This window comes from Austrofundulus limnaeus, unplaced genomic scaffold (genome assembly GCF_001266775.1).
Source record: "Austrofundulus limnaeus strain Quisiro unplaced genomic scaffold, Austrofundulus_limnaeus-1.0 Scaffold8, whole genome shotgun sequence".
Classification (NCBI taxonomy): Eukaryota; Metazoa; Chordata; class Actinopteri; order Cyprinodontiformes; family Rivulidae; genus Austrofundulus; species Austrofundulus limnaeus.
Genome location: NW_013952410.1, coordinates 5,544,959 through 5,560,381, shown reverse-complemented (window position 1 = coordinate 5,560,381; position 15,423 = coordinate 5,544,959). Strand labels below are relative to the sequence as shown.

General features: G+C 40.2%; 1 protein-coding gene across 1 annotated transcript in view; it reads right to left on the bottom strand.

The window, feature by feature from the left end:
* The window catches only part of LOC106512354 (cyclin-dependent kinase-like 5), a gene marked incomplete at its 3' end in the record, with an annotated part of 95,854 nt that overhangs the window by 10,822 nt on the left and 69,609 nt on the right, over positions 1-15,423 (bottom strand). The window contains 6 exon segments of the mRNA XM_014000993.1: positions 1,619-1,724; positions 3,479-4,523; positions 6,632-6,798; positions 9,618-9,698; positions 14,516-14,705; positions 14,826-14,916. Of these exon segments, the coding sequence (XP_013856447.1) occupies positions 1,619-1,724; positions 3,479-4,523; positions 6,632-6,798; positions 9,618-9,698; positions 14,516-14,705; positions 14,826-14,916 (1,680 nt within the window).

Below are 15,423 nucleotides of genomic sequence, written 5' to 3'. Positions count from 1 at the left end.
GTTAATTAATCATCATAAAAGTTTTGCAGTGATTTCTAAGTCTGTCAGAAGAAAGCAGAAAAGAGGTTATCATATCATGTTGTTGAACCACAGAATTTTAACCTTGGGCTGGCGCTGGCTGGCAAATCTTTATCTTTCTTTCTCTGACTCATCTCTAAGCCTGACGGCAGAACCAAAGTTCGTCCTTTATTACTTACTAACCCGGACGGCTTTGAGCAACACACTCTTCTTCCTGATTCCAACCTAGGAAGACAGCTGGGATTCTCTCCGGAGAAACCTCAGCTTTGGCTGAAAATCTTATCCCATGAGCTCATTAGGGAGGATTTCACATCCAGGGACCCGGCACACTCGTCGGTGGTTCCAACCGGAGGCCAAGCCTCTAAGTATGTTTTTAACTCCCGAGGGGAGATTTTATTTTGGAAGGAGGAACCGGATACGGCTTGTATTTTTCTGGCTTGGACTGAAGCAAACACAAAGTCACCTGGAAAAACACCTGTTCGCCAATGACCGGTAAGCGAGCCGACATCAGTTCCCTGACTGATCGGAGGCGAGCCAGCTCCTACCCCGAGGGTGTTTTAAGTCACCAGGTAAAAGCTGATGTGTTTGGAGTGACGTGTCATCTGGAACCTGAGCCCAGAAAAGATGTGCAGTTCCGGTTGACCCACACTTGGATAAAAGTAAAAGTCGTAGTAACATACTAATCTTACTTTCCTCCTTTCCTTGTTCTTAATTTGCCAAAACTTAAGCTAAAAGCGCCAGTAAAATTGTTTGGTTGTTAACATCAGAACTGACGTTTTACTGTTCTATATAACTAATCTGAGTTGATGTGAATTGAAATTCGGACTCGGGTTTTATCTCATTTAACTCTGACGCTTGTTATAGGAATAACCACAATCAAGTGTAACTTATGATCTGTTCAATTTGTGTAAATAAACGATTGCGTAGTCTTTATGAATCAACTTGAACTCGTCTGAGCATTCACTTATTGTSTCACTTTTCACTTCGCACAGTCAAGATATTAACAAGTAATGAGTAACTTTTAGCTTGGTAAAAGTTTCCTCATAACCTTGTGAATGAGAGATGTGGGAAAAGCTTAACTCACCTTAAGCACCTTTCCCTGCAGCAAAAACATTTTATTTTTAAATGAATTTAAAGATGTGAACAACAGCCAGCCTTACATGTTGGATCCAGAGTCTGACCCAGAACCAGAGTCTGATCCAGTACTAGAGGAGAATTAAGAYGAGGAAATTGAAGTTGGTATGCCCAGACCTTATATGGGCATTTGTCACAGATAATTTGACGTAATAATTCAGAAAATGTCATAGAAAATAGAGAAAACTGAACAGGTTGAAAAATCTGACCCAAACAGAATATAATCTTTGCAGCACCAGGATAGACTAAAATAAATCTCTGCCTCCTAGAGACTCAAAGTCCACGACAAAATGTATTTAACAGCATAAAGAGTGGATTTTTAATGATGTAGTCCCTTGAAATTATTTCCCCTTTGAAATAAACTTATATACTATACTAATACTAATCCAGACTTGAAGTATGTTCTGGACCTCCAGTGCAGTGATAGAAAGATGCAGCCAGAGATTTCCATCCTGACTAAACAAACCTCTGTAGAAGCTGCCCACCCGCCTTGGCATGGATTCACTGTAGATATTGCGGTTTTCTTTGGAGGATCCTCCCTCTTCTGGTTGCTGGTCATGATATAAGCCAACCTGAGTCACAACAAAACAACTTATCATAAAAAAATAAAAACCTAGGAGGCTCAATGCTTTGCATGCTTCTCGGTCTAAAATCATACCTCTTATTTACCTGACAGAACAGGAAAAGCTCGGGAGCGTTTTGACTTAAATGTAACAATAAAACACCTTTACCAGAATCAACCTGAAACCTGCAGTAATGACGATGCTTGACCGTGCTATCATAAAACGTCACGTTACATGGAAGCACAGCGCACAGAGAAAATAAAGAGGCATCTGGAGAAAAGAGACRGAGAGCAGTTCATGACAGCAGTAACCACCCACATCCGCTCTCTCGGAAGGCTGGATGTGGGCGGGGGAATGGTGGGTGCAGGCACAATGTCGGACCTCGCTTTTTTTTCTTATGGCTGTGTGTGAAAAGATGCGATGTAGTGTCTTGTGGAGTTCCTTATTGGAGGTCTGCTGTGGGGAGCTGCTTGCTCTGTTAATGGAGACATGATGAAGCATGAAGATATGTGCTATATGTACAAGGAAAGAGTTCATTAAAGACACAGATAGCATGCTTTAGCCCACATCCTAACAAGACAGCCAACATGCTGATGATATTTCTGCCTTTGCAATAAAGTGGGACACAGATGCAAGTGGAATTCTGAGCACAGATCATGCTATTTTCAGATGAAACAAGAATAATTTCTGGCTGCATTGTTGGACAAACTGATACAGAGGCAGAGTTATCCAACACAACCTGGGGTAGGCATTTGATATGATTAGATATGTATGGGATAAGTCTTGTGCCAGCAGGAATTGAATTTGAATCGCTCAGATTGAATCTGTATGTGCATAATTTGAAATTGAATGCATTGGTTTGAAAATAAATTTCACAAAATCGAAACTGAATTTAATGATTTGAATTAATTTGCTTTGAAACCGTAGTTTCATTTATTAAAAATTCAGTTTGACTATTTTCAATTTCAGTTCCAAAATTCAGATTTTTGTGTCACACATCCTAGTCCTTGAGAAAGCCAGCCAGAGTAATCAAACACAGATGCACAGATTTATGTTTCACTTTAGTGAGGTTTCTCTTCTGTATGTAACAGAGTTGATGCAATCCACCGTAAAAGTGACAAAAACAGATTAATTTTACCTATAGAAAATGTTACATTTACACAAAAAAGTGAAAAAAAAAACAGACAAATGTATTTTATTACAGTGGTTTACCTATACCTTGAAAATGTTACATTTACATCACATCGTGGATCACATATTGATCAGATGCTGCTGCTGACTGATCCATGATGTGATGTAAATGTAACATTTTCTATAGGTAAAATTAATCTGTTTTTGTCACTTTTACGGTGGACTGCATCAACTCTGTTACATACAGAAGGGAAACTTCATTAAAGTGAAACATAAATTTATGGATCTGTGTTTGATTACTCTGCCTGGCTTTCTCAAGGACCAGGATGTGTGACACAAAAATCTGAATTTTGGAACTGAAAGTGAAAGTAGTCAAACTGAATTTTTAATAAACCAAAATTCAGTTTCAAAACAAATTAATTCAAATTCAAAACTTTAAATTCAGTTTCAAATCATTAAATTCAGTTTCAATTTAGTGAAATTTATTTYCAAAYYAATGCATTCAATTTCAAATTATGCACATACAGATTCAATCTGAGCAATTCAAATTCAATTCCTGCTGGCCCAAGATTTATCCCATAGTTTAGGCTTTCCTTAGGTTAGGAGAGGTTTGTTGTGAGTTGATCACTGACCCTGCTCATGTCATCCTCTCTGGAGGAGCTCCCAGAGAGCCGTGGCAGAGTGCGGTGCTGCAGCTGCGGGGACAGGAGCTGRAGGCTGCTGGCTCTGGTGGACAAGCCCTGTCCGACGGACAGACCCTCGTCCGTCCCGTGCGTCCTTTGGTGATCCCTCCTTACGTACATGGAGTGACGGTGCGGCCGCTGCTGGGAGGAAAAGGGACTGGTGTATCCCTGCCCGTAAGAAAGAGGGTCCCGCGGGGTGGACAGAGAGTGAGAGTGGCTCCTTTCGGTGCTGCCGTCCCCAGGGTCCAGAGCATCCGGGGACTTGGCCTCTTCTGAGGTCTTGTGGCGGTTGGAGGCGCGCCTGTAGGAGGAGTCCAGGGTGTTGCTCTCTCTTTCCGAGCGCATGTTTCCTCGACCTCCCATGCCGAGCCCCAGTCTATCCACTCTGCGGGACGCCGGGCTGCTCGGAGCTGTGAGGTCGAGGCAGCTGGAGGGAAAGTAGCGAGACGTTGGCTCGTCTGCGTACAGGTGCACGTCGTTCAGGTTCCCCACAGACTTGGCATCGCTGAGCGTGCCGTAGCTCTTAGACAAGTTCAGGTAGGCGAACTTAGAGGAGGAGGGAGCAGAATTGTACGAATCCATGTGGCTGTGCCGGCCGTGTTTCTCCCCCGACTGAAGCGTGTTGTTCTTCCCTTCAACAAAAGAGTGGCGGTTCTGCTGGGAGCGGAAGTTGGACTTGAGGTACTTGGCTCCGGGACCGTCCAACACCTTGGAGCTCAAGTTCATCTCAAAATCGCCCTTGCCCTTGGCCTCACCGGTACTGAGCAGATGAGGCAGGTTGCTGCTGGCTAGGTCCATGCTGTAGGCAGTGGAGTGGTTAAAGATCTGCGGCTGGTAGCTCTTGGGATGCAGCGTGGGGCTGAGGTTCATGACTGCAGACATGTTGCCGTTCAGGAAGCTGTCGTTGCCGAGGTGGATGTCCTCCTGTCTGGGTAAACTGGAGCACTCTCTGCTGCTGGAACGGTGGCTTCCTGAGCTCTTCCCCACATGGCTCCTGGTCAAACCCAAAAGACATCATCAACATCCTGTAAATAAACTTTCCTGTATGGTGCAATAAATTATAACATAGTTGGTGTGACARCCTGTGAGCTCTAGATGAACGACACAGTATGAGGACAAAAATTAAGACTATTGCTCGACCAGCAGTTGCTACATCCGTGTAGCRGGAGGTTATATCTATTTCTAAACCAGCTATTGATCTGATTAATGATAGGCCAGCACCGCYAACTGAGAGAATATGTTTTGAGTTTAATATTTATGCTTGACGTCATGTTGAACAGTAAATTCTGTCTAAGGAACACCTGTCAGTGCATGTCACTTATAGATAGATTTTGAATGTCAACCATTTTTGTTGAAAAAGTTTTCTTTATTCAAAAATGTTCTTTTCTAATAAAGCAGGTGAGCAGCCTAGGCATGCTAAATGCTAGCAGAGGTTTGTAGTAACTGAGTACATTTACTTTGTGACAGTACTTAAGTAATTTTTTTTGAGGATTTGTAATTTTACCAAGTATTTTTTAAACCATTACTTTTACTTTTATTTCATTACATTTGAAACCTGAAATGGATACTTTTACTTCTTTACTTTAAATTTTAACACCTACTTGTTACAAAATAAAATCTGTCTAAACTCATCATGAAAGGAGTTGTTTTTGCTCTAAAAAATGAAGTGTTGAATTTATTCAACCAAGTCATGTCAGCTGGTTTCACTAAACCTAGTAGTGTAAATTTGAGGCAGGAATATTTTCTCCACTTGTTTTAGTGGAACCAGTTTGGTTAACCCTTTAACACAGTGGTTCCCAACCTTTTTAGACTTGTGTACCCCGAGTCATTTTGTCATACCACTGGTACCCCTTCAGTCAAACCTAACGACGATTCTTCAAAACTATAATGTACAACAACTGATTATTGAATTAAAATTATTTATTTAACCCCCTAAMACGTTTAATTCTCTGTCATTTTATTCTTTTGAACTCAAATTAAACAAAGTGCATAATTATATAAATAAACTAGGTAAATTCAGGTGCAGAAAACAACAGCGTCCAAAATACAGCAGAAACTCACCCAAATGAGCAAATTCCGTGAAATTCCGCATTTTATACTGGATTTCATTTTGTGTCAACTTCGTGATTCCGTTGCATTTTCCGCATTGTGGAAATCATAGGGCCCTACATATCCCAGTCCTATTTTTATTAATTTTTTTACACACCTGGGAAAATTTTCCACATACCCCCCTGTAATATGCTTGCGTACCCCAAGGGGTACACGTACCCCTGGTTGGGAAACATTGCCTTAACAAACACCCCTGAAATTCCTTAAAAGCCTTCGGCCATTTTTTAAGGGTGCCAAACTAAAGGTAAGAACCAGAGGAAGTTGTCTGACACCCTMGTCCTCAAAATAAAGCCCCCGATACCGTCTGGAAATGTTTAAAGGCAGAAATTGAACCATTTTTGCCCACCAGTGGAACAAAGACTGTTAAGGGGTTCAGTAAATTCTACACTTTATTTTTTTAGAGTGTGTAAAAGTACTTTTACTTTCCCAATTTTTATGAACAGTTTTATGACTTTTACTTAAGTATTTTTCTCATCAGTTAAATTTATTTTTACCAAAGTCATCTTCTGTTAAGGTAATTTTACTTTTACTTAGTCATTTTTTTCAAGTACTTTATAGACCATGCTAGTTGCTAGCCACTTCAATGCTAACACAAATGAATTGTCTCCTTCTCATTTGCCAGCATCTGCCTCTCAGTTCACGGGACCAGCTGCTCAGTTACCGGTGCCCCCCTATTATTAATCAGATCCACAGCTGGCTTAGGAATAGATATAGCTTCCTACTACAAGGATGTAGCAACCACTGATTGTGCAATAGTCTTAATTTTGGCCCTCATACAGCAAAATAGTATGAGAAGTGCAAAACAAGGGGAAAGACCAGAATAAGCTGTTTGGCATTGGCAGGGATTTGGTCAGCTTTTTCATGGGTACAATCCATTTTCCGCWCACATGTAACAACATTTAACAAACAGACTTTTCCAGGAGAACATATATAAGATAATCAACTAAACACAAATGTTCTTACATTTTATGTTTTATATTGCTCCCTTCTCACCTGCTGGGAGTGGTGTTGTCTCCATGGTGAGGTTTTCTCTTAGAGGAGCGTACGGGTGTGGGTGTGGGCGGGCTGGGCCGTTCCACCAGTCGCAGGGTCTGGAAGGCGTGATGGTTCAGGCACTGCTCTGTGAGAAAGCGCTCTGTGGGGTTCAGCAGCAGCAGGTTCTAACGCAGGAACAGAGAGGGGTACACTGTGAGTCCTTCAGAGAGCTAGACCATTCAGGGCTTCACAAACAAGCTGTAACAGTCACGATGCCATGAGTCATCTTCATTACCATGAAAGTCAGGCTGCTGCTGCATGTAAGGATGTCCTACAGTCAAGTGATTTGTGACATTAGCTTCTTTCCTATGCGAGTTTAAGAATAACTTGTCTCCATAAAATTTAATAAAATTTGTTGAGTTAAAAAAATTAGTCACATAAAAACCTGAGTGCAGATTTGTTTAACCAGAACTAAAGGTGACATCTAGTTTTCTCACTTCTTATAAAAAGACGGAGGCATAAGTACAGTTCTTTGCAAGCGATGCAACTGGAATCAACAGGACTATGAGTGCCTTATGCTGAAAGGAAAAGGCAGGTAACCATGAATTACCCTGTACCTGTGTGTGTTTGTAAGGACCAGAGTAGAGATTTTCATGAAACTCTCAGAAATCATTGGATGTCAATTTACAACTTATTAACTTTTGAAGCCAACCCAATTCAAGATGGTCACTACAACTAATCAACCATTGAAAACACCCAAAATGGCTATAAATTTGTTATTTWAAAAAACTGAGTAACATTCAGATGTATTCTCAAGCGTGACCTCATCACACAAAATCTTTGTATAAAACCTCGCCAACAACAACTGGMATCAAGCCTGTCACTTGTAAAATGTCTCATTATTCACTGGATGGAATTTCATGACACTTTTATGAAATAATCAATGGGTGTGCAGCTGCAGAGTGAGTCAAAAGACACAGGACACTCATTTATTTCTGAAAGAAAATAGAAAATGACATATCTGAATACCCCAGCCAGTAATGGGTGAGGGGGCTAATCTTTTAGGTTATGTCCARAACATGGTCACCATCTTGAGAGCCGCCATATTGTTTAAGGGCACGTTTTTCCACAGATAGGCTCCCCTCACACACTAATTGCTGGGGTATTAGGTTGCCATAAATTAAATGTCCTGTGATTTTTGATTCGCCCTACTGCTGGGTTGCAGATGACGTAGTATTGRCRTCACAAAATGCAGACGGGGRGCAGGAAGCAGCTCTGTTTCTCTCTGTTGATTCAGCGTCAAAATGCCTAAATCCGGAGAAATATAAAAGTATTTTTTGTGTTTCGAAAGTAGTGTGTCATAAAAAAATAGGACAAAAGTGAAACAACACTCTACGGCTAAAAACAGGAGGTGTGGAAACAGACAAAAATGAAAGAGTTTGCAGCGACCACTTTCTAACAGGTAAGGAATTAGGATTGTATCGTTTAATCATATTTTCAGATATTTTTCTGGGTAGTTACTTATATTTGGGTTTACAGAAGCTAAATAAATTATTTACAAGTAGATCCAAGCACATAGAAATAACAGGGGTTAACTCGTTGTTAGCATTAGCGATAGCATTATTATCATAGGCTAATTATTTAAAATAGCACAACTCACCTCACCCGGGCAGAAACTAGTCGACAGCCATTTAAAGCTTCATTGGATCCTAAATGTTTGACCCAACCTGAAACTAAATAATTGYAGCTTCGAGCCTTTTGAAAGCTTTCATCTGGCTCATCGTATAATACGAGGTCCGCAGCACCAATAGTTTATGTCATTCGCCTCGACATCAGGTAAATCCTGCAGTTTATTTGACAAGTCTTTTTTATTACGATAATATGGATCATATCCTAAATAWACACAATTTTTTCACAATATCTCGTCTGCGCCAGCCCATTTAGGGCATTAGTGTACTCGCTGTGATCCATTTCACTGTTTTGAACAGGAGCAAATCCCTTTCTGCCCCCCATCTGAATTTTGCACATCATCCGGGTCACATGACTGCAACCCAGAAATACATCATATTATCTTTTGGAGGCAACCTATCCATGACAGCAGTCACGGTCAGCAGAACTTAGAAAACACCAAAAATACTAACAACTCTGTAAACTGTAGGCTGTAGATATTGATATTTGGTGTAGTAGTACCTGAGTGTCATCATGAAGACATGCTCTAAGCTCTTTCCATTGCACAGGATTTTAGGCTAAATTTTTAGCRTTATGTTATGGAGTCGACTCCGTTTGTCGATTAGCAAAAGATCCCATTAACCACTGAATGGGCTTCAATTAAAGTTTCAGAAAGTTATTGTTAAATGTGCATCTACTGTATAAYATTAACTTTTGGAGTCTATCCAATTAAAGATGACAGCCGCTGCTAGCATTAGCCAACACAAAATGACKATAAGTCAGTCATATTACAGATACTGAGGTAAAGTTTAATGTGATAGTAGCTATGAGACTCCTTCAACACATACTGTGAGCACGAGAACTCACTATGCTGCATTATTTTCAAGGTTTACCCAAAATGGCTGTAACTTTGTCATTATGACCTCCTTTAAGGAATGCTAGGCCTGTAAWGTTAAATAAACATTGGAGCTGATTTGAAGAAATTCTGCTTATTATGGAGAGTGATGCTTGTCTTCTGTGAAGTCAGTGTTGGGATGACACTGTATTGACGGTGAGTCATTTTCTGCACAAGCAGAGCCCACATTCTTGACACGGCACTGCAGTTTACGGTGCAGACGCAGTGATTACAGCAGAGTTCCAACCAGAGATCCTGGAGCAGAGCAGAGGCATCCAGCAGTCACGACGTAAACACAACARGGATACCTGGCTTGTTTGTGAAAACTGGAAGATTTATGTGCTTCATTGTGTTTTAAGCAGGAATTRAATGAAACTGACAAACGAGAGAGGAAAGAAAAAAAACATCTTAGCAAAARCATGGACTCTCTTCCAGCCTTACCTTTAGCAGGTCGAGCAGGCCTCCGCCGATGATCCCAAGATACCTCCGCTCTAAGGTCTGGGGGTGGTTTACAGCAGGAAACTACAGCATTAGCAGAAAACAGTACTGTGAGGACATTTTGTGTGACCACTAACTGAATAAGCACTTATATTTTAAAGCAACCTCAGCAAACTTTCTCTGTTGGTAAAGAATAGAAGAGGGGGGTAACTAGAAAACCTCTGAAGAAAGTGTGACGGGTATCAACGCAGCTTAGACGAAATTCTAACAAACATTAGCTTCCTTTAATTTGTAAAGCTAAAAATATGACATTTTAATACATAAACTGCATAAGACAAGTAAAGAAAACCAACATAAAGAAAGTAAAGCTTCCTAATATTGCTATGATAACCAAACACTGCTTGATTGCAAAATAATTAAGCTAGAAGGAAACTTAGCAAAAAGCAAAACAATAAAAAGCCATATAAAACGATAAGGCATTTTTCAAAAAGTCTTAAACCATAAGTGGCAGAACTGTCTGGTTGTCACAAATTTCAACATTTATGTTTCTACTATGTTTAAGACATGTAACAAATGAAGAAGAAAAATGGAAGCTRAGATGTAACAAAAGTCTATGGAAGTCCGACAGCAGTGGGACACACTGGCAGAAAGAAAACAAAAGGGCCTATGTTTTGATCTGTATCTGTGATGAAATAATAAAGTACGAAGAGTTTAATTGCAAAAGATTTCAAAGTTTTAAACAGTTCAAAAGTTGTGTTACATTATCAACTGTCAAAAAAACCCAAAAAGTTATCAAACTTAAAGTGTTGTATTAAAAAAGGAAAAAGCTATCAAAATGCCAGTTCCGTCATGCAAAATCCAACTTGCAGAGGCCTGTTAATACTCTGAATGTTTCTGATGTGAAGAAGTTCCCATTTTACAAAAACCCCATTGACTTCTATAGGAAATTTTCTCCTAAATAATTTTTGCTCATTAGCGTTTTATCTGGCCCCAAAGATAATACTTTAAATGYAATGCAGTTTTATGATTACTCTTTTTCTCACTATATACAGTAATGCGTTTTTCTCAGGACAGCTGGAAAATAGAGTTAAGATTTTTCAGGAWTCTATGATTTTGTTGTGGAAAGATCAGAGAATCAAATTAATCATCTTTTTCTATATTGTCTTCATATTTTAAAGTCTATTATATTTTAGTGAGCTTTTTTTTGATTTGCTAGATAGTGATAATGTATCTTTAAGAAATTAATTTTTGTTATATGAATTTACTGACTACAGACTCAGCRGTTTAAATAGCCAGAACATATTCGAAATGTTACATTGTGCCCGCCAGTGAACTGTTTCACGTGGGACACTTTTCCTCGCAGCATCGTTATACGCATTAACAAGCTAATGTTACTGTTGGAGCAGCTTCTGAATAATTGGCGGTGGGTGGCGATTAATCAGGTTAGATTAGATTAGATTAGACCTTTATTGTCTTTATTGTACAGAGCACAATGAAATTACAGTTCAGAACACCCATTCAGAAGAAGACAGAACATAACAAACATAGGAGAACAGGTGCTCTGGGTCATGCTCCCACTGACTCTGCACAAAACAAGGATCATTTTCATGAAGACATCATGACAAGGCACAACCCTTAACAGAAAAACTAAAAACCACACAAGGGAAGATGAGGGGGGAAAARCATCATATTATATCAACAATGTGACACACTATGGTGTTTATAAAAAAAACCTTTGCATAGAGCACATTTATTAGCCAGAGGAGTAAGTGAGTTTAGGGGGGCGTGTATCTGAAGCCATGAGTGTTGTATGCACTTGTGTGAATATCTGAAGAATGAGCCTGAAGGATCGAGTCCACAAAACCCGCGCAGCTATAGTTTAGAATATTGATGGTAACTGTTCATTCTGTGCGGCCCTCAGCTTGCTCCAGGAACCAGATCACAGACGGGTGTGTGTGTGTGTGTGTGTGTGTGTGGGGGGGGGGGCAGACCCCTCAGTCAACGTAACCATCCAGAAAGATTTAGTCCAACAGCTCAACGCCGTGTAGGAGAGAGCCAGATTCTGTAATCAGTTGTTTTGGGAACAGAAGAGCCAAGCAGACAATAACAATTTTCCATCAGCCTTAATGTCTGCTGGTACATCTCAAGGTGGCAAATCCAATCAGACAAATAGTGTGGACAAATCCCGCCGAGCCATACCATCAGCTTTCTCCAAGATCAATTCCATATGACCAGCAAAGTCCAGGAACCACAGCCGGCCTGCGACCCTCAGCAGAACAACTTTCAGGCCGAGTCCAGCTCGCTCAAGGCAGAAGTCTGAGTACTGATAGAACAGCAATCCTTCATAATGGTCAGACAGCCAGGAAATGAAAAGCCACCGATGCTGTTTTGTAGAACACCCAGAGACCACCAAGCCAATCGGTAGAATCCAGTGATCAGAATCCAAATATATATATCCAGAACAGAGCAGAACAGAGGTCCCACCTTTGACATGTCCTCCCATGGAAGAAAAAACTTTGCTCCAAAAAATTTATTGAGAGACCAGCTAACCAAGTCCATAAAAATAAAAATATCCATAATTTCTGGTTTTGGATGAAAACACAGAGAAGGCTCCGAGCAGCAAAAGCAGGGAAGATAATGAAGGGCAGGAGAGAAGGTAAAAGCGTCTTGCTCCTCTGAGAGCGGGAAAAAAATATTTACGTGTTTATGTAGAATACAGCTCTATAGTGACGTGCAAGGATAGATTTAACAAGTGATGTAATGTAAACGTGCTTCTTTTGTGAAAAGTCTGGGAGACATTCAGAGAAAGTAGTTTTGTACAGGGGCTGCACAGAGGCTGAGTGGTCCTGTTAAGTTTTATTAAATAACACAAAACAAAAGAAGTGATAATGATCTTTGCTCAGCCCAAAAAACATGTAGAGGAGGGATACAGCGTCACAGACAGAGGTACAGTAAAGAACAAAAGYCAACAAATAGTTTAATTGTAGCCTAAAGAGATTAACTTCAGTTGACCATAGTTTGCCAATGAATAAGCAACGTTTGTACATTTTATTGTCAGCTGAGCTGTGATGAAAAGAAAAGAAAAGCACTACCATTAAGTTCTGCATGTTCTAAATGCTACATAAAACATAATTTAGAAAAGGTTATTTGTATTTCTATAAGAATAATATGTTATAYGATTTTTTTCATAAATATTGACAGTGATTGGTTGTTGGGTTGGACCAAGTTTTGAATTTTGTCCTGTCTTACTGAGTTTGACATACAGCTAACAAAAGTTAAGGCACACTTTTGTCTAAAYACATCTCAATATGTCCAAATCGTTTTTAAAGATGAGTGGCATGAAAACAGATAAAACTTGTGACAGAAACCAAACAGAAATGTGCACCAGTTACCCTACAATTATCTGCAGTTTTGTGTGTGTGTGTGTGTGTGTGTGTGTGGTCTTGTTTCTCCTACATCGTGGGGCCCAGTTTTAAAGAAATCGCAGCCTCGTGGGGACCGGGTGCTCCTTGTTTGGAGGCTGATTTTGGGTGTGGGGGTTGGGTTTAGGACCGAGGTGTGAATTGATTTTAGGTTAGTCTTAGGGTCAGGAAGGTGCCTGTGAGGTTAGCTTTACACTGTAAAAAATGAAATGTTGGATTTACTTAACCATGTTATGGTTCCACTTAACTGAGTTGAGTAAATTCAAAGCAATATACCAGTTTTTTAGCCAAAGAACATGAGTGTGTTGCTTTGAATTTACTCAACTCAGTTAAGTGGAACCAGGTAACATAACATGGTTAAGTAAATCCAACATTTCATTTTTAGAGTGTAGGGTTTGTGGTCAGGTTTAGGATATAAAATTACCAAAAAATGAATGGAAGTCAATGGACAGGCCCCACAAGGATATAAAAACAAGTGTGTGTGTGCGTGCGTGCGTGCGTGCGTGTGTGTGTGAACTGTTTGACACAAATATGGAATATCTACTTTTGTTGTCAGGACTTTTAATTCTACCCTGACAGACAATCTGAAGTACCATGTCTGTGCACAAATGTTGTTTGAAACGGTTTTTAAAGTTCRCACAGAAGGTGTCATGAGGATGACTGCTTCTCCCATCGATGCTGTTCTTTTTGCCTCACACACAGTGTTAGAGGGAGGACACTGTAGGTGGCCGGCGTGACTGAACAACCATCAAACATCCTGCGTTTCATTGTGGAGGAATTTTAATTTGCTTGTTTGCGCCATTTCTGTTTCGTTTTGTCGTGTTTTTTGTTGTGCAGTTAAAAATAATTTGACTGTGCAAGTACGGCTTTAACAGCAAATGTCCACTAATCATTTAAGTTTACAGGCTGCCCACACATTTAAATGACAACAAGCACAGAAATCTTGCGGAGGTAGGGATTTTTTTTTCATTCAGCAAGTCCTAATAATAGCTGCCACTCAATGTCCAACACATACCTGTCTCACTAGAGGAACATTTTCAGTGCAGAAAAGCAGCATTTAAAAGCTGGAATTCAGACAAAACCAGCCAGGATCCTCGCACAAATGTTCAAATTAAAAGAATGGAGGCGACGTGGCTCTTAAAATGGAAATAGGTTTTGGAGTTTGGACAGTAATAATTTCATGTTTWGCTGTAGGCAGGAAAGGGAATGGAAGGACAGCTTAGGTCTGATGTGCCACCAGCCTGCCACAGAAGACTTATCACAGCCTTCCTTCACAGWGCATAACGGATACATGATACACCATGAGTCATTGTGATCCAATCAGTCATGGCACAGAAAAGAAAAAAAAAAGGACAAGAAGAAAGTGTAGAGACACAGCAGGGAGGGAAATAAATAAGAGAGGAGGAGAAAGCAGAATGAGTCGGAGTGAGAAGATTAAGTCCAGATTGACGGAAGAGAAAGCGAGAGGCCTGATGTTACCCTCAGCCCGTGGAAGCGAGCGTTGTTATAGAAGAGCTTCATCTGCTCCGGAGGCAGGGGTCCCAGAACTTTCTGGATGGTGAAGAGCTGGTCGATCTCGCTCTCCCCTGGGAACAGGGGCTGCCCGTCACTCAGCTCTCCTAAGATGCAGCCCACTGACCACATGTCCACCGCCTTCCCGTACGGAGCCCTGCCACCGTAGATTTAATGGTTAGTAATGAAGCCCGGGCATGACAATCGCTAATAAAAGCCAGCGTATCAGTAGTAGTGACCAGACTGCTGAACAAAGCTGAGAAGATGACAGGCGTACCCGAGCAGGAGCTCTGGAGAGCGGTACCATCTAGTAGCCACGTATTCAGTGTAATTGGCATCGGTCCCTTCAGAGAGATTACGTGCAAAACCTGGAAAAAGAAGATGGAGCAATTTTATCTAATGAGGAGCTTTTTGATAAGCTCTACATTTTGAGTTAGGTTCATCTCTGAACACTCATAATACATCCAAGGTGTCAGATATAAAATGATACATGCAGGTAAAAGTGGCGGGAAGAGTTATGAACTAGTATTAAAATGATTAAGAACATGTTAAAGGTTAAATTATATTGCCTGAAAACAATTACAATATTAGTTGTTGAGGGCTGGAAAAAAACAAATGCTTTTTTCTTTTTGCACGTTAACAAAATAAAGTTTACTTCCTGAATAAAATAAGTACAAGTAATAAATTATCATCTTATTTTTTAAACAATTCACTGTATTCTTCTGACATTAAATGAGAAACAAACCTTTTCTGTCAGCTTCACTTGCAAATAAACTTTATATTTCTGCATTGTGACTGAATTTACCAACTACGGTGTCCCGACCGAATATCAGTATCAGTCTGATATTAGCCAAAAAAAAAAAAAAAAAAAAAAA